Here is a 19082-nt window from a genome sequence, read left to right as displayed (position 1 = left end):
GTCATCAAAAAAGGGCTAACTTTTAAATTGAAATGAGGATCTCTGGGTGCACGGTGGCACACCTCCAGGGTTGGTGGTTCAATTCCTGCCATGGCCTTGTGTGTGTGTGTGTGTGCGCGCGGCATTTTCATGTTCTCCCCGTGTTGCGGGGTTTCCTCCGGGTACTCCAGTTTCCTCCCCCAGTCTAAAGACATGCATGGTAGGCTGATTAGCATGTCCAAAGTGTCCATAGCATATGAATGTGTATGTGATTGTGTCCTGTGATGGATTGGCACCCTGTCCATTGTGTACCATGCCTTGGGCTCATGCTCCCTGGGATAGGCTCCAGGTTCCCTGCGACCCTGTAGGATAAGCGGTATAAAAAATGGATGGATGGATGAGGATATCTTCAAAAGTGTTTTGTTTTTGCTTTTTTCCCCCAAGGTATGATAACATATTGGTGTCCATAACAAGGAATGGGTACAAAAAGCTCTGAGAAACTTTGATTTTCATTTCAGGGGCACTTTTGGGGAATGAATCTGACCTCCTGGTTAAGCGTTAGAGCAGTCAGTAGCACAAAATAGAACACCAAGCCATTTATTTTATTTGTGTGTGGGGTGTTTTTATTTCTTCTTTATTTTTGCACCCTAAATGTGTGCAAAACTAAAGCTAAACTTATGATTAAGTTCTTGATTAATCGCACTAACTCGGCTATGTCAGTGTAGACCCCCCCCGCCCCTTTCCCCCCGTCAGCAGTTTGACTGAGTGTGTTTCGCTCATTCACAGCTCACTAGGGCTCTTTACTGTGGAAGTGCAGAACTGAAGTTCCCTTCTCTCTCTCTCTCTCCGTATGAAGAGGCTCAGACTTTTTATTCCACACAGTTACGTTTTTACAGCAAAGCGTATCGGTTGTTTTCCTCCACACTGGACCTTAACGCGTGTCCTGAAGGAAAGTAATCTCTTGCCGGAAGTGTTTTTAAATGTTTCCAATTAATTCTGGACGAAACGGTCAATTAAATTAGCATTAGCTGATGCGGTTTTGCTAGCTCGCTATCAGTGCTCTGACTGAAGCTCTCTCTCTCCCTCCCTCTCTCACACATACAGTGCTAACAGTTAGCCTGCTAGCTATCGACTTAATATTGTTCGCACCAGTTCGGGTGAACTTAGCTGGCTTGGTATTGCTAACTTCACAGAGCTAGCTATTTCTACAGACGGCGTTGCAGTTTGAATACTTCGTAGTTGGCGTTTAACTGTTTTGTTCTCCTGTCTGGAGGGATTTGGGCTTTTTTTTTTTTTTAAAAAAAGTTGTTATTCAGACTTCGTTTTTGACAGCGAGGCCGCGAATTAGCCATCATCATCATCATCATCATCCTCCTCATCATCATCAGTCTCCACTTAGCTTAGCCTGTTAGCTAGCTAGCTAGTCGTGTGTGTGTGAAAGTGAGTGAGTGAGTGAGGAGAGGGGGAGAGAGAGGTAGCTAAAGTTCGGTGCTGTGCCTCGAGATGCCCGCGATGTTGGAAAAGGGTACGTCGGAGATTTCGGGGAAGAGAAGAGGCAGAAACTCGGTGAATAACCCGGCGAAAAGTTTTACTTCGAACGGCAACAGTAACAATTCTTGGGAGGAAGGAAGTTCGCCTTCCTCTAGCGATGACGAGCACGGTAAGTCTCGGTTGGTAGCCTCGATCACTCGGGACAAGTTCTGACACTTTTCCAGCCTGTTCTGAGCCTGATTTCGTGCCTTGTTTTTTGTGATCAGGTGCAGGAGGGATGCGAGTCGGGCCACAGTTTCAGGCTGTAGTTCCAGATTACGACCCCGGTAAAGTGTGCCCGAGTTTCCCGAGCTGTAGTGAGGGAGCAGGTTACAGCGCGCGCTAGCCTCGAGCACAGCCCGTTGTTTCACTGGTGTACAGTTGCATCAGACCTGCATCACACTGCACCACTTACTGCTCTCATTCTTCCCTCACTCACTCCTCATCAGCTCGGGACAACTTACTTATTTTAAACAAGATGCCTGTGTGCTTTTATTATTATTATTATTATTTTATAGAACATCTCATTATTGGCATCAGAATTCACATTCATTTCTCTTCCCTACACTCTCCACTCGCTCACTGTTTACTCTTCATGTAAACTCCACTGGGCTTCTTTCCTCGTTAAAACTCTTACACACTAATATGAAGTGTCATTCACTTTATTAGGAACTCCTGCACGTTTTTGCAGTTCTCCGTGTAAATCATGCAGATACAGGTCAAGAGCTTCGGTTAAAGTCTACCTATTATGCGCTTTTTTAAAAGATTACCTTTGATGTAGTGTGTTATAGAGCTGTTTGTGAATGTAAATAAAAGTTTCACAAATCAAAGCACACAACAAACGGGAGTTATTGACTCCCAAAAGAAGGAACCGATTCCAGACTTACTTCCTGTACAAACCTAGGTAAGTTTGTAAGAAAAGGCCCCGCCTCTGGTCTTTATTGGCTGCTTAAGGCCAATCAGAGCAGAGCATGCTCTCTGAAAGGAGGAGTTTAGATTGAATCCTTTAGAACGGATCATTTAACCAGTCGTTTTTGACACTTGGGGGGACATGTCAAAGTGTTTTTTTGATCTTGAACGCATGTAAATCTGTTATATGAGACCTTTAAAACAAAATTTGGCACGTTTCAAAACCATAATACTGTAGGTGCGCTTTTAATGTTCAACTCAAACAATGAAGTCTATACTAATTCAAATAAGCACTCTTTACTGTTCTTGGCTGACAGGAGTGGATCTCGGTGTGGTCTTTTGCTGTTGTAGATTATCTACCTCAAGGTTCGCTGCTTTGTGCATGCCTAGATGCTTTTCTGCTCACCACAGTTTTAAAGAGTGATTATTTTGATTATGTCCATCGTGGCAGCTCGAACCATTTTTCTCTGACCTCTCTTATCAACAAGGCGTTTCCACCCACAGAACTGTCACTGACTCAGGGTTATTTTTTTGGTTACCATTCTGTGTAAACTCTACAGACGTGTGGGTGTGTGTGTGTGTGTGTGTGTGTGTAAATCCCAGGAGATCAGCAGTTTCTGAAATACTCAAACCAGCCCTTCTGGTACCAACATCTGCCATGGTTAAAGTCATAGAATTTTTTTTTTTCTTTCTCTTCATTCTGATGTTTGATGTGGACTTTAAATAAAGCTCTTGACCTGTTTAAAAAAAAATTTGCATGGCATTGCACTGCTGCCACACAATTAGGTAAGTGCATGAATGCAGGTATGCATGTACAGGTGTGTCGACTATGCTGGAAAATGCAGTTTGGTCTTAGCAACTGCCAAAGCATATGCTGAGCTGAGCTAGTCAAACTGGTAAATGGAACAAGTTTCTAAATGACTGCTATGAGTGCAACATAGACTCGTTGTTTTAAAGAAAATTCAAGCAATTTATTGATTTAGTTTAATGATGTAATTAGGATACTGGAAAATAATTGTAAGTAGCTTGTAAAGATGGTGTACCAACTTGACGAGTTCAGCCTGTGATATGGCAGTTGATAGCCTGTCAGACCAAGATTGAGATTTTTCAGCTTTATTATATTATGTTGTATTATATTATATTCACTAACTTGACTTGTCATATTAGAGTAATATACTGCAGTGTAGCCTTTTCATAAAAAAAAAAAAAATCACACATCGAAAGTTTGTGAGCCCTTTAGAATTTTCTTTTTCTGCATAAATATGACCTAAAACATCAGATTTTCACCTAAATCCTAAGAGTAGATAAAAGGAACCCAATTAAACAAATGAGACAAATATTATACTTGACAATTGATTTTTTTTGTGGAAAATGGTCCAATAGTACATGTCTGTGAATGGCAAAAGTATGTGAACCTTTGCTCTCAGTGTCTGGTGTGACCCCCTTGTGCAGCAATAACTGCACCTAAACGTTTTTGGTAACTGTTGATCAGTCCTATACATCGGCTTGGAGGAATTTTAGCCCATTTCTCAGGACAGAACAGCTTCAACTCTAGGATGGTGGTGGATTTCCTCACATCAACTGCTTGCTTCAGGTTCTTCCACAACATTTCTATTGGATTAAGGTCAGGACTTTAACTTGGCCATTCCAAAGCATTAACATTATTCTTCTTTAACTATTCTTTAGTAGAACGACTTGTGTGCTTAGGGTCGTTGTCTTGCTGCATGACCCACTTTCTTTTGAGATTCAGTTCATTGGAACATATTGTGTGAATTTGCTGGTATAATTCATAATTCATTGTTCCATCAATGATGGCAAGTCATCCTGGCCCAGATGCGGCAGAACAGGCCCAAACCATGGTACTACCACCACCATGTTTCACACATGGGATAAGGTTCTTATGCTGGAATACAGGGGGTTCTTTTCAAACATAACTCTTCTCATTCAAAATACTATTTTGGTCTCCTCCGTCCACAAAACAGTTTTCCGGTAGTGTTCTGGCTTGTAAACATGCTCATTAGCAAATGCAGAGGGGCAGCAGTGTTCTTTTTGGCGATCATTGGCTTTCTCCTTGCAACCCTGCCATGCACACCATTGTTGTTCAGTGTTCTCCTGATGGTGGACTCATGAACATTAACATTAGCCAATGTGAGAGAGGACTTTAGTTGCTTAGAAGATACCCAAGGATCCTTAGTGACCTTGCAGACTATTACACGTCTTGCTCTTGGAGTGATCTTTGTTGGTCGAGCACTCCTGGGGAGGGGAACAATGGTCTTGAATTTCCTCCATCTGTACACAATGTGTCTGACTATGGATTGGTGGAGTCCAAACTGTAGAGATGGTTTTGTAAGCTTTTCCAGCTTCAACAACTCTGTTTCTGAGGTCCTCAAAAATCTCTTTTGTTCATGCCATGATGCACTTCCACAAACATGTGTTGTGAAGATCAGACTTTGATCGATCCCTGTGCTTTAAAGAAACCAGGGTGCTCACTCACACCTGATTTTATGTAATATTGGCTGATTTTCACTCAATAAATAAACGACCAAGTATATTATTTTCCCCCATTTGTTTAATTGGGTTCACTTTGTCTACTTTTAGGACTTGTGTGTAAATGCGATGATGTTTTAGGTCATTTATGCAGATGTATAGAAAATTCTAAAGGGTTCATGCACTTTCAAGCACCACTGTATAATGTGACCTGTTAATTGGCAGCTGGTTTGGTGCCATTGTGATTTAAAGACAAAGCAGTGTCAAAGTTTTCGTTAAAATCTCAGAATGTGACCGTTGCAGTGACGCTTGAAGACGGCACAGGAGTTTCAGTGGTGACACGTAAATGAAAACACGCTAACGGACAGAAAAATATCCTTGTTATATCCAGCTCACTTTGTAGAATGTTTGTTTGACCTAAGCACATTTTTTTAATCGCAAGAGGTCCTTCAATTTATAACCTGTCACAGAGAACACATAATCACACGGTCTGTTTTAGAGTTTAGCCAAGATTGTATTGGGGTAATCTTAAAAGACCGCTCTCATCACTGGGTGAAGCAGGGTTTAGCAAGAACAAAAACGCAATATTAAATAAGAGATTGATTTTCTCTACTTTATTATACTTGTCTGTTGTGCATCTTTGTCTTGTCAGAAGTGGCCAAGGCGAGCCAGGAGAGGGAGAATCTGGGGATGTTGGTGTGGATTCCTAACCAGACTCTCTCAGAGTCTAAATGTGAGTTATTTGGCAGGGTATTATCCATCAACTGTAATCTCAGTGTTTATATCATTTATACACTACAGGCCAAAAATGTGTAAGTAACACTAACATTCAAAAAAAAAAAACGTGACATGAGTTATTGAATAGTAATATGTTTAACACACATAAAGGGTTTGATTAAATGTCTGCAGCAGTCAAAACTCTTTTCTTAATACACACAATCTTCGTGTTCTTGATTTAATAAATCAAGTTTTGTTTTTTTAACAGTGAAATATCGCGTTACTGTGAAGCATACTGTGATTGAATTAAGATGCATCCACTTTTTCCACTGAACAACCTAGAGATGTTATACAGCTTTATTAAAGTTCACTGATGTTAAATTCAGTTGATCGGACATGATCTGGAAATATAAAGCGCCACAGTTGACCGTGGATGTGAAAGGAATTGTCCATCGATCTCTGAGACCGCATTCTTACTCGACTGGTTTGGTCTGAATATTTGTGTGAATCTGAAATTTCTGATTTTGTTCATGTAACGCAGTCCAGACAGAGAGGTTTGACAATAATGTATGGAGTGGTGGTGTTATGCTGCCATGATCTTTTTTGTTAAAACATCACAGTAATGGAGTGTGTTGTACTACAATGATCATTCCCTCACCGGTCTCTCTTGCTAAAAAAAAAAAAAAGAGCTTATCGTAACTTATGGAGAAACGAGCACATAAACTCTTCTGTCTTGAAGACGTTCCTGTGCTGATTAAACTTCACAAAGCACCGCGACTGTTACAAAGTGCTTACTGAGATTCCTTCCATAAATGTTTGAAAAAGAATTATACATTTATACAATGATTATACTTTTTACGTTGTGAAGGAGCACAGCTTTAAAATACATTTATAATTAGTCTAAAATATGTATATAAGACACCTGTAGAAACAATAACGTATTAAAACGAGCACGTTAATATAAACCTGTCGTTCATATACAAAAATAATGCACGCCTTTCGACCAATCAGATTCAAGAATTCATCTATGCTGTAGTCTAAATTTGATAATTTTACTACATTTTGTGAAAACCTGTCTATGCTTTTCATTATGGGGTATATTTCTGCAGTTTCATCAGAAACAAAAGTCAGTATTTTGACCATAATTACAGGATAAAAATATAATCTACAGCCCTGTATGTTGATGACTGACTTCACTCTCCTCACCCCCCCCCCCTTTTTTTTTAAACAGTGGATGAATATATTGCAATAGCCAAAGAGAAACATGGGTACAACATGGAGCAGGTAAAACTATTTATGATTTTGTTTCATTTTTTTAATGCTTTGTATTTTGGTGCATTTGAGGTTTACATGTTTCTCGATCTTATTCAGATGAATGTTTTCTATGTACAAGCTACATACGTTAGTTAATTAGAAAGTACAGTATATTTACCTATATATTATAGGGCTGCAACAACTAATCGATAAAATCACTAATAATCGATAATTAAAATAATCAACAACGAATTTCATTACCGATTAATTGGGTCTGTGACATCACTGACGGGGGCTATCCACAGGGGGTTTATCCAAATCCCACTGCTACGTCACAGACCCAAAGAATCAGTAATGAAATTTGTTGTCCATTATTTAGATCACTTCATTAAGGTGAAAAATGCATTTCTGTGAATAAAACACGAACAGAGTGAGCTGCTGTGGGGAAAAGTGCACGATCCAGGTCGTCCAAAACTTGAGACTAGGGCTGAAACTAACGACTATTTTCATAATCGATTAGTTGGCCGATTATTTTTATTATTATTTTATTTTTTATTTTATTTTCGATTAATCGGATGGGTCGGGGTGAACTTTCAGTGCCTCTTTTTTTGTTTATTTAAAATAAAATCCACAAACTGAGTGTTACAAATATAAATTCAGACTAAAACTTTACACAACTGTTTGTCCAAAACAGAAAAGAACCCAACACACACACACACACACCAGAATATATATTATTAATTTAGGACATTAATTCAGTGTTTTTTGTGATACCATAAAAAAATGCATAAGGACTTGTGTGTGTATGTATGTATGTATGTGTGTGTGTGTGTGTGTGTGTGTGTGTGTGTGTGTGTGTGTGTGTATATATATATAAAATAAAAACTCACTTTCACTGCACCCTGTGATTTCTGTTACTTGCTGCCTTTAGACATATTATTTTACTTTTGATCATAATGTTTTAATGAGATATTACAGATCTTACTCACGCTACACTCTGTATCAGCGCGTGATCAGCGTCGCAGGCTCTTTACTAACACATCACTTCCGTTATAATAAACAGCAGAAGTTACACTGCATGTACGCAAATACAGCATATAATGACAGTAAACTGGAATTAGATTAAACCTTTTAAGCAACTCGTGACTGCATCACTGTCATGCTTCCATGCTCCACAAACTCCGCTTTATAAAGTTTATAAATCTTATTGGCGGTGTTTAATATAAAATGGCCCCGTGCCTTAGAGGACTTGGAGGTCGCACAGTTTCATCCTCAGTCACGTGACGATTTCGCCTCCATCTGATGAGGTCTGAGATCATGTTGAGACTAAAAGATAACGCTGACAGAAACCGTAAACTGAAGAAAGTCAGTGTCGGTGACTCTGAGGCTAAAGCTAGCGGTGTTGCATTACGTGCGTGTGACGTCAAGCGCCATCGACTAGGAAGTAGCTTATACTTCTGGTTAGTAAAAACCCGCTAGTGTTCCACTTGAGATGATATTACCTTTCTAAAACTCACACACTAGACGGTAGAGTACACCGTGCACAGTGTAAGTGTATAGTACGTCATTTGAGACACAATTTTAGTATTTGCTCTCCGAGGCGTGTTTTCTGAACAGGAGTAACGTAATGAGTAAATCTCCCCCGTGCCGCACGCAGACCAACTAATCCATAAATGATTAGTGAAAATCATTGATAACGATTTTCATAATCGTTTATTATCGATTAGTTGTTGCAGCTCTACATGAGACTGTTTTATATTAAGCTTGTCGTGTCAGATGCTGCGACAGATGCGTGTGCTGTTTAATGTGTTCCAGACATGTTTTCTTCAGCACAGAAATGACATGTTTACATTTATATCCTTATCTGTAAATGTTGAAATGAGATTCACACCAGTATTTCCATTTTACGTAAAGCCTCATCCTAACAGCGAGCAAGTCTTCATTAAACTTCACTGAATGAGTGCGAGTCCACGCATGCACGTCAAAGATCGTGCGCTAGAAAGGAAGCGCAATAACTGACTAAAATATTAATTTGATCAAATATGTTGTTTGCTATACTTAGCGATATTTAGAGACAAAAGTAAGTGTGTTTTTAATGAGAGCAGTGACTGTAATGGGGTTATAACATGTCATTGTATATAAATGTAAAAAGTGTCATACATTTAAAGAATAAAGTAACGGTACTGTGTTCAGATGAGTGAATGTGTGTTACTGCAGAACATTCAACCTCTTACCAGTTAACACTTAGTTTGTTTTGTTTTTCTTTTCATAGCATTTTAATATAGTGATTTAACTTCTGCTTTAAAGCTTTTAGACAGATCAGTTGTTGTTTTTTTTTTTTTTCAATATATAATGTTAACATTTTAAAAAATAAATAAATAAATTCTTTGCTCAATGAATAGCATAGACCACATAGACACATTTAATACCTTTTTCATAGTCTTCACTTTGCACAATGTTTGAAGGACATCAGGCAGAATGTGAAATAGCATTTTTTTCTCGAAAAAAAAAAATACAGAACATTAAAATTGGCCTTTTAATCCAATTAATTGATTAATCGAAGGAATAATCGACAGATTAATCAATTATTGAAATAATCGTTAGTTGCAGCCCTAATATATTATGATACCTTTTCTTCTTAACAGGCATTGGGGATGCTTTTCTGGCACAAACACAACATAGAGAAGTCTTTAGCAGACCTGCCCAACTTCACCCCTTTCCCTGATGAATGGACAGTAGAGGACAAAGTACTGTTTGAACAGGGCTTCAGCTTTCACGGCAAGACTTTCCACCGCATTCAACAAATGGTGAGCCACCACTAGGGATTATAACACTGCTCTTATTCCGACCCACTTTAAACATACCCAAGTTGTATCTGGAGGGGGGATTTAAATCTTAATTTAGCCCTCCACTGAGAGTCGGTTATCCTGGCAATGAAGTGAAATAACAGTGATTAGTGTATTAGTTTTATTTGTAGTTTATATAGGTTAATGACTTTAAGATTGTGAATAATCCTGGCAAGTTCAGTCCTTTTATATGGTCTAGAAAATGTGTAAATGTTTTTTTTTCTTTCTTTCTTTTTTCCCCCAGCTTCCAGACAAGTCTATTGCAAGCCTTGTTCGATTCTATTATTCCTGGAAGAAAACGCGCAGCAAAACCAGTGTCATGGACCGCCATGCACGCAAGCAGAAGAGAGATCGTGAGGAGAGGTCAGCCACTCATATACATACAGTCAGGTCTAGAAATAAAATGAAAGTTATTAAAGTGTAGACTTTCCTCCTTTATACAAGGATCTTTACAATTGAGCGAAAGCTGTTGGAGTCAACACTCTTTATATGTGGTAACGTGCCCCCCCCCCCTTTCTTTTCTTCTTTTTTTCTTTTTGAAGAGACATAAAGTAATTGGGCAAGCTAACATCATCTAACATTAATTTTTTACACTTGGTTGCAAATCCTATGCAGTCTGCCTGAAGTCTGAAACCCATAGACACCACAGGGTTTCTTCCCTGCTGATGCACTGCCAGGCCTTTACTGCAGCTGTCATCAGTTCCTGCTTGTTCCTGGGGCATTTTGCCTTCAGCAAGTGAGATGCACACACAGTCAGATTCAGGTCAGGTGAACAGCTTGGCCAGTGCAGAATGTTCCACGTCTTTGCCCTTTCTTCCCATCATTGTGGTGCAAGTTGATCTGTCCGTAGGAGGATGATCCAGAATGCATAGGCTTTCTAGATGTTTTTGGCTAACTAATCCAGTCTTCCTGTTTTTGAGGCATATGAGTGGTTTACATTGTGTGGTAAACCCTCTGTATTTATTCTGGGAAGTCTTCTCTTGACTTGACTTTGACACGCCTACCTCCTGGAGTGTGTTCTCGATTCTTCAGTCATCCATCACAATTGTTTTCCATAACAGTCATGTTTTTTCCACACATTCAACTGTTTGCTCTGATTGGATAGTTGCACAAATGGGAAGGGGTACACCTGTTCCTATTAAAGTGTCTGGTGTGTGTATACGTGTATACATACAGGTGGTAGTGTGGGTGGTTCTCTTATCTGTTCTCTTATTTTTTTTTCTTTCATATTATCTTTAAAGCCTGCAGGTGAATCATTGCATCATTAAATTACACAGTCAGTTTCAGTCTTCGTTTTCACTGGTGTTTAATCATTACACAATTTTTGTGAGCTGTAAGTTTTCTGGAATACTCAAACGGTGAATTCAAAGTAAATTACTCCTCCTCCTGTTTCTAAGTGATGACGAGGCCGAAGAGACACACTGCACCTCTCCGGCTGATGCGGAATTGGAAGCAAGCAAGGAGGAAAAAAAAGAGGTAGAGATTTTTCTACCCCATACAAAGTAGAAAGTTGTCTGCATGTGAAGTAAAATAGAAAGAATAAACTGATATCAGGTGTACTTTTTGCTGTTTTCTTTGGGGGGTTTTTCTGGGAATTGAACTTGCAGTGCTACACACACTTGTCTGAGTCTTTTACCTGTGATCCATCTGTTTTGCAATGGTTTATTCCTTTTCCTTTTAAAGAGTGTGTAGTATTTATTTTGGCAAACCCTCTTCTTCTTCTTCTTTTTTTTTTTTGCCTCAGGGTCCATCTGGAGTTGAAAAACAGGATACAAAACCTGCACTTGTCCAGAAGGTACCAGTACAAATTTAAATAAATCCATGGCTAAACCCCAGTGACCATCAAGCACATTTTACTGAACTTTTATTCAGAGACTTATTTAATAGAATTCTTTTTTTGAAGTACCATCTGAACAGATTTCACAGTTTTTATCTTGTATACATTTTAAGGGTCTTATTTAATATTGTAATATTTACACATGCATACAACATACTTTTTCTGTTTTTATCCAGCTGGGGGAACGTGATAGTACATTTATTTGGTTTCCTGTCTTCTAACTGAGTGAATTGAGACTAAAGTGGGCACATGGTATATAACAGCAAATGCCGATATTTACCGCTAGTTATGAGTTATGGACAGTTTCCAATTTCTAGGATTTTTTTTTTTTTAACCTCCGTCAGTGATTTTATTTTCTTCTTTCAATTACAAAACCATAGTTGGGTAATAGGTTTAATAGGTTTTGATTCCGTTTTTTTTAGCCAGCACCTCTCACAGACAAGCCAGCTCATGTTAAAAAGGAAGCACAAGGTCCAAGGAACCACCACCGGTCCAAGAGAAAGCCACCCAAAGGCATGCACCTGATCCAGAGCGACGTGACGGCCATGTCGAGCAGTGGCCCAGCCTCAGCCAGCGTTCTCAGGCAGCTGGACATGGAGCTCGTCACCATTAAACGACAGGTCCGTTCCATCCAGTCTGCATTCATTTAACGTTAACCTAGCATAATGAGCATAGGCTCGAGGTCGTAGTGCACAATTAAGCATGTGATTGTGAAACCTGTCTGCAGATCCAGAGCATCAAACAGAACAACAGCGCCCTAAGAGAAGCGCTTGATACAGGGGTGGAGGAGTTTCGGCCTCCTGAGGTAATCACACAATTCAGTTGTAGTGTGATATGTCATACTTCTAAACGTCAGGTTTTATTTCTGTTCTTAAGAATTTAAAAAGTGGGCATTGAGTCACAACTGTGGCACATACAAGTGTTGTTTAGGTGGTTAGGTTTCTGATTTTAATTATATTCTTTTTTTCACCCCCATATTATTTCTGTGCTCCTCAGTCTAATTTAAGCACACTCTTTTCAAAGGTGAATCAGAAATTCAACACACGCTGGACTACAGAGGAACAGCTGCTTGCGGTACAAGGTAAATTTACAGGGTATTTTTTACCAGTACGTTTTGAGATTTAGTATTATTTAGCTGTTGAAATCCTGACGACAAAGATAGTTAGAAGTAGTTATTGGGGATCGATAGATATACAGATGTGTGAGCGATAGTGGATTTTAGTACGATAACTAAGTTGGGCAGTACCTGCCGATAACCGATTAATTAACTGATAGTTTTTAAAACTGATACTAAATGAAAATTAACACTCAAAGTAAAATAAACAGCACTGACTGTACCATTAAATATGTACTGTACTTTTCAAAAATGAAACAAATATTAATATATTAACTATTAATAAATATATAAGTAAATAAATGATGTACATCCAAACAGAACCAGAAAAGTAACACTCCAAATAACAAGAGACACCCAAAATGAATCAAAAAACACTTTAAATAACACAACACAATTTGTCAGTGATGGTTTTTATTTCGCCTCTAGAGGCCGCTCTCGTTCTGTATAATGACAGCTGACCCTTCTCAGTCGCTCCTGCAACAGGCACAACCTGGAAAAACTGTGTGGAAAAAAAATGTGTGGATTTTTTGCCTATAACCGAAAGTTCCATAATCAGTTATCAGTGCCGATTCATCGGCAAAACCGATCAGTCGGTCGACCTCTAATATTTATGGAGTCGTGTGGAAAAAATAAGTACACCCCATGGAAATTGGTGGCTTTTTTGACATATTTGGACAAGCAAATATTTGATCATCTTTGAAACAGTGCCTATTAATGAAGTTGATGCACTCAAATGACACACAAAATTTACTTTTTGTAGTAATTTTCACAATTTAAATGAACAAAAACAGATCAGTCACATGGAGAAAATAAGTGCCCCCCTACATTTATCGCACCTTCAAATCCATAAGATTAGAATTAGGTGTTCAAGATTTGGTGCCAATGATGAGAACCTGCTTAGGGAGTGCAGGTGGAACCTGTTACTTATACCTCACGCATATCTAGTGTCTGGTGTTCCCTTTGTTATTGAGGTGTGTGGTGTCATCATCCCATGATCTAAAGAGATCTGTAAGGCCTTCAGAAAAAGGTTGGTGTGGATGCCTATGACTCTGGCAAGGGATTTAAAAAGATCTCCAAATTATTTTAAATGCATCATTCCACTGTAAGGGAAATCATCAACAATAGGCGCAAATTTCAAACGACTGCCTGTCCCAGTAAATTCAGCCCAGGAGCAGACTGTCTGATGCAAAAAGAAGTCTCCTAGAACCCCAAAATTTAATCACATGACCTGCTAGTAAGTCTTGGAACTGTTGGTGTCAAAGTGCATGCTTCTACAATCAGAAAGACATGCCAGGAAAAAGTTTTTGCGAGACTACAGTTTGCCAGTGAGCATATAGGCAAAGACCAGGCCTTTTGGAATAACGTACTCTGGACAGATGAATCAACGATCGAGTTGTTTGGCCACAGTAACAGCAGACATGTTTTGGCACAGACCAAAAACAGCTTTTCAGGAGAAGCACCTCATACCAACTGTGAAGCACAGTGGTGGAAATGTTATGGTTTGGGGTTGTGTCACTGCCTCCGGGACTGGACAGCTTGCATTCATTGATTCAGATATGAATTCTGCATCATATCAAAAAGTGCTTGAATATAATGTGAGGTCATCTGTTCAAAAGTTGACGAAAACGTTGAACCGAAAGTTGACCTTTCAACAGGATAATGATCCTAAGCACACTAGCAAATCCACCAAGGAATGGCTCAAAAAGAAGAAATGGAGGGTTATGGAATGGGCTAGCCCTGATTTAAATCCCATTGAAATGTTGTGGGGGGGCTTTGAAATGGGCAGTACATGCAAGAAAAACCTCAGCCATCTTGCTTCTAAAAGAATATTGCATGGAAGAGTGGTCAAAACTTCCAGAAAGCCTGGTGGACAATTATGCAAAATGCCTACAAGAAGGTATTTCTGCTAAACGGGGCGATACTAGAGTCTGAGGCCAAGGGTGTACACACAAGAATCTTTTTCCACAGAAGAATCTCCTATCTTTTGATATTTCTGTTAAATTAATGATTGCAAAAGCTCATTTTCCTTCCTCGTTTTGTTGCAACTTTATTAATAGGCACTGTTTCAAAGATGATCAAATGTTTGATTTCTAAATATGTCAAAAAAGCAACAATTTCCATGGTCTATACTTATTTTTTCACACGACTGTATTATTTTTGGTAAATAATTTTTTTTTTCCACGACCTTTCAGCTATAAGGAAATACGGAAGGGATTTCCAGGCCATTTCCGATGTCATCGGCAACAAGTCTGTGGTGCAGGTGAAGAACTTCTTCGTAAACTACCGTCGCCGCTTCAATTTGGACGAAGTGCTGCAGGAGTGGGAGGCCGAGCACGGTGTGGAAGCCTCCAAGAGCTCGGAGGAAGAGAAAATGGAGGTGTCGTCTGAGGAAGGAACCATCACACCTGTACCATCAGAGGACCAGAAGGAGGTCTGAAGTTCTTGAATCAAGACAACATATTTCATATCCTGTCATTAACAGTGATATTTACCCCTTATTTACCCCAGACACTACACTTGGTTGTGCAAGAAAAATTTGGAAGGGAAGGACACAGTGCTGCACGTAATAAAGAAAGCCTTGTTAAAAGTCAGTGTTAAACCAAATTGCAAACTGAAAGAAAATGCCCATTTGTTACTTATTTATTAAAACATTTTGAAAAGTTGGTGTCTCCAGACTTCTACAGGAGATGCATGTGTAATACACCAAGGCTTAGTTCTCTTGAGTCCTGCACTTAAACAAATCAGAGAATAAAGAAGTATTAGGAACACTCTTTGAATAATAGCTTTTTCTTTTGTCCAGGAACCTATGCCCACAGAAGCACAGACCCCCTCTGCCTCTTGAGTGCCCACATCTGAGAGATCAGATGCATCCGATCCAAATGCAGTCTGCAATCCAGTTGAAGGCATGTTGTCCTGAAGAGGCACCGACTCGTACCTACCATTCCCACCAGTCTCCTTGCTGCTGCTCCTTTGACTCAGCTGAAATCTATGGTTTTTACATGTCCTACAAAGTGGAACCGGCCCAACCCAGGAATAAAGATAGTCTTTACTTTTGTATCGTCACTGCCAACAGGAAATAACCTCTCTGTCAGGTCAATGCTGTGCCTGGTTCTCCAAGCACTGTATTCACTGAACCTTCAGAAACATCGAGGATGCTGGATGGATTTTGTGACCTTATCAACGACAGAGGAAAGCTTGACTTCTGTTGAAGGTTCAATAAACCTTACTTCGGTCTCCCTCATAACTTACTAGTTACTTCAGTGTAGCATTCAGCTCTTGCGTAAGTTTTCTTTCTTATCAGGTTGTACAGTGATCATTATGATTTTAGATGAGTTGTCATAATTGCTATCTTGACTTAAGCTATTCATCTATTTATTTGCTTAATAAGTTGTTTCAAATGAATAATAGTTTTTCCAATTATGAAAGAGCCTGTATTGAAGAGATCTCGATGCCTGAATCCCAAAGTCATATGAACAGCCTTGGTTGCTTCCAAAATCCATCCTGTGATTAAGTGGTAGGACATCCAGCTTTGGTGCTGCAAGTAACCGAGATTATTAGCTACCTTTAAAGATACAACAGTGAAGTCGTTTAGTAAAGTTAGTATTTTTTATTTATTCAGCCATGTAAGGCATGTTTAACATGTAATTAAGTGATATATACATATATATATTTTTTTTCTTCTAAGGAACCAAACAAATGCAGTGAAGTGAAACGATTTACTGCTTCTTTTTCTCCATAATACTGGCTCTCCCCAGTTCCCAGTGGTGTGCTACAGAATACACACGTTACTGGGGAACTCGTGATGATTTGGCCTTGTGTCAGCTGGAATGCAAAAAGTTTGTCTCTGTCTTTAATTGTTTATTTTAAATCCATTTTAAATTCTGGATATTTGGATGGATAAAGCTGTTTAATTCACCCGATATTAACTATTGAATTATGGATAAATGGATTAAGCTAAGTGTCTGTGTGAAAATATTGAACTTCCCCTTTCAGATAATCAGATCATTTCATTTAAAATGCAAAATCTGTTTTAAATTCATTGGGTTTTTTTTTTTTTTTTTTTTTTTTTTAAATAGTGGTTCAGTATATCAGGTTCTCACTTTAAGTAAGTAAGTTGCTTAAGTAATTCATTAAGAAAGAGGCTTAATAATGGACAATTAATCATTGCTGTTGAGGGTTGTATGTGAATATTGCAAAATAAACATGTCTTTAAAAGCCATTTAGCTAGGGCTGTTGACTAAATACAGGCTACCTGTAATAGTAAGTGGGATTTTTATTATATATATATATTTTTAAATATTATTTTGGTATATGCTTTTCTCTTGGGTTTTTAATGATGTGTACTAAAGTCTGTCTTGCATGCATGGGAAATTATTTGATAAACTTTGTCCAAGTTTGGAGGTGTATTCTCCAGTAAAATAAGAGGGGACGTGTGGATGCAAGTTGTTTCAATTATCAAAAGCACTACAAAAACGAAATACATGCAGGCTACTGAGTTTTGGACAAACATTGTCAAGTCTGTCCTGAGGTTATTTTCTTTTTCTCCATTTATGTTCATTTCCGTACCGTTCCAGAACCACAAACAGGCAGACTGATTTTAGTTGTTTTTTTTTTTTTTTTTTTGTGTGTGTGTGTGTGTGTGTACAAGCTTCAGTGTGCTTTTTTTGACAATACATAACTTTGCCCACATATAACCAGTTTGTCACATTAACCACAGAATAAACCAATGGGATTTAATCAAATAATGGAGTATGTGAGCTTTTATGATTTAATCTGAACACCATATTGTCATAACTAATCAGTTAGGATTTCATTCCTACATGACATTTGGAGTTTAGTGATGCAGTTACGAGATGATTGTAGACAGTGCAATGGGTCAACAGTTGTTTTTTGTTGTGCAAAAAAACCCCGAAATCAATCTACTTACAGGTAAGCTTGTATTTTTTTTCTTATGATGCCACACAATTTGAACAATGAACATTGTCTGAAATATTAGTTAGCTTCACCTTTATGATAACTTATAGAACAAAACTGATCATTTAAATTAAAAGATTTTCCCTACAGGGCAATAATTTTATATGATGATTAAAAGGGATGGTGGGTATGAGCTATAGTCTGTGTATGAAGGGCGAAAGGACCTATACCGGTGGTCAAAATTTGTGGACCATGAGCTAGATCACCTCTGCAGTATTTTTTTTTTTTATATATACATTCAGAAAATCATATGTAATAAGCAAAGCTGTACAGTTTACTTTTAAAAGTAAAACTGATCACGTGTAGAAAAAAGCACTCACACGAGTAGCCTATACCAATCATTTGAAGCTTTGTACTTTTCAGATCAGTGTGTTTTCTTGGCACAAAAAGGTTTTAGTTCTAGATTTGAGTAGTGTTTACTTCTGTGGGAGTAAACACCATCGTCTACCACAGATTTATCTTATTTTAAAGTAGATTTTCACAAGTATATACTATAACACTTGGCTGCCTAGACAGGTGTGAGAGATAGAATAGATTACCACGTCTCTCTCTCTCTCTCTCTCTCTCTCTCTCTCTCTCACACACACACACACACACGCGCGCGCGCGCGAAATAGAAAGCAAAAGCAAGCATTGTGTAATCTTTTATGTTTAGTTTTTTTGGTATTATTTTTTATTTTTGAGGCACACTAAAATAGGAACTCAATTATTTAAAAAAAAAAAAAAAAAAAAAACTTTTGAAAAATAATATGTGGACGGGTTTTAATTGTAGCCATAGTTCACGCTGGCAATGAGGTAAACATTTTTAGCACAAACACAAATCTGGGTGTTTTATTTTGTTAGCAGGAAAGCTACATATTGGCAAATTTAGCAAACATTTACAGTAACCTATTAATAGCCATGTGACTATGTTCTAAAACACTGCCCCACACAGTGATTATATATATATATATATGAATATATATATATATATATATATATATATATATATATATATATATATATATATATGAATATATATATATATATGAATATATATATATATATGAATATATATATATATATGAATATATATATATATATGAATATATATATATATATATGAATATATATATATATATATATGAATATATATATATATATATATGAATATATATATATATATATATATGAATATATATATATATATATATATGAATATATATATATATATATATATGAATATATATATATATATATATATGAATATATATATATATATATATATGAATATATATATATATATATATATGAATATATATATATATATATATATGAATATATATATATATATATATATGAATATATATATATATATATATATGAATATATATATATATATATATATGAATATATATATATATATATATATGAATATATATATATATATATAT

General features: G+C 37.6%; 1 protein-coding gene across 1 annotated transcript; it reads left to right on the top strand.

The window, feature by feature from the left end:
• The first annotated feature begins 760 nt into the window (after positions 1-760).
• Positions 761-17421, top strand: rcor1 (REST corepressor 1). The gene is made up of 13 exons (XM_017476908.3): positions 761-1639; positions 1737-1796; positions 5558-5638; positions 6854-6906; positions 9522-9683; positions 9967-10085; positions 11120-11198; positions 11467-11517; positions 11982-12179; positions 12287-12364; positions 12583-12640; positions 14869-15107; positions 15477-17421. Exons 1-13 carry the CDS (start codon positions 1483-1485, stop codon positions 15516-15518), a joined length of 1377 nt encoding a protein of 458 aa, XP_017332397.1. The 5' UTR covers positions 761-1482; the 3' UTR covers positions 15519-17421.
• The last annotated feature ends 1661 nt before the right edge of the window (positions 17422-19082 follow it).

This window comes from Ictalurus punctatus, chromosome 9 (assembly GCF_001660625.3).
Source record: "Ictalurus punctatus breed USDA103 chromosome 9, Coco_2.0, whole genome shotgun sequence".
NCBI lineage: Eukaryota > Metazoa > Chordata > Actinopteri > Siluriformes > Ictaluridae > Ictalurus > Ictalurus punctatus.
Note: the sequence above shows the minus strand (reverse complement) of the source record. Positions and strands in the feature narration are given on the sequence as shown.

Excerpts from the sequence above, each read along its gene's own strand:
- rcor1 (XM_017476908.3), top strand. The coding sequence starts at position 1,483 with ATGCCCGCGATGTTGGAAAAGGGTACGTCGGAGATTTCGGGGAAGAGA. Across the intron at positions 1,797-5,557 it reads AGTTCCAGATTACGACCCCG|AAGTGGCCAAGGCGAGCCAG; the intron begins GTAAAGTGTGCC and ends TTGTCTTGTCAG. Across the intron at positions 12,365-12,582 it reads AGGAGTTTCGGCCTCCTGAG|GTGAATCAGAAATTCAACAC; the intron begins GTAATCACACAA and ends CTCTTTTCAAAG.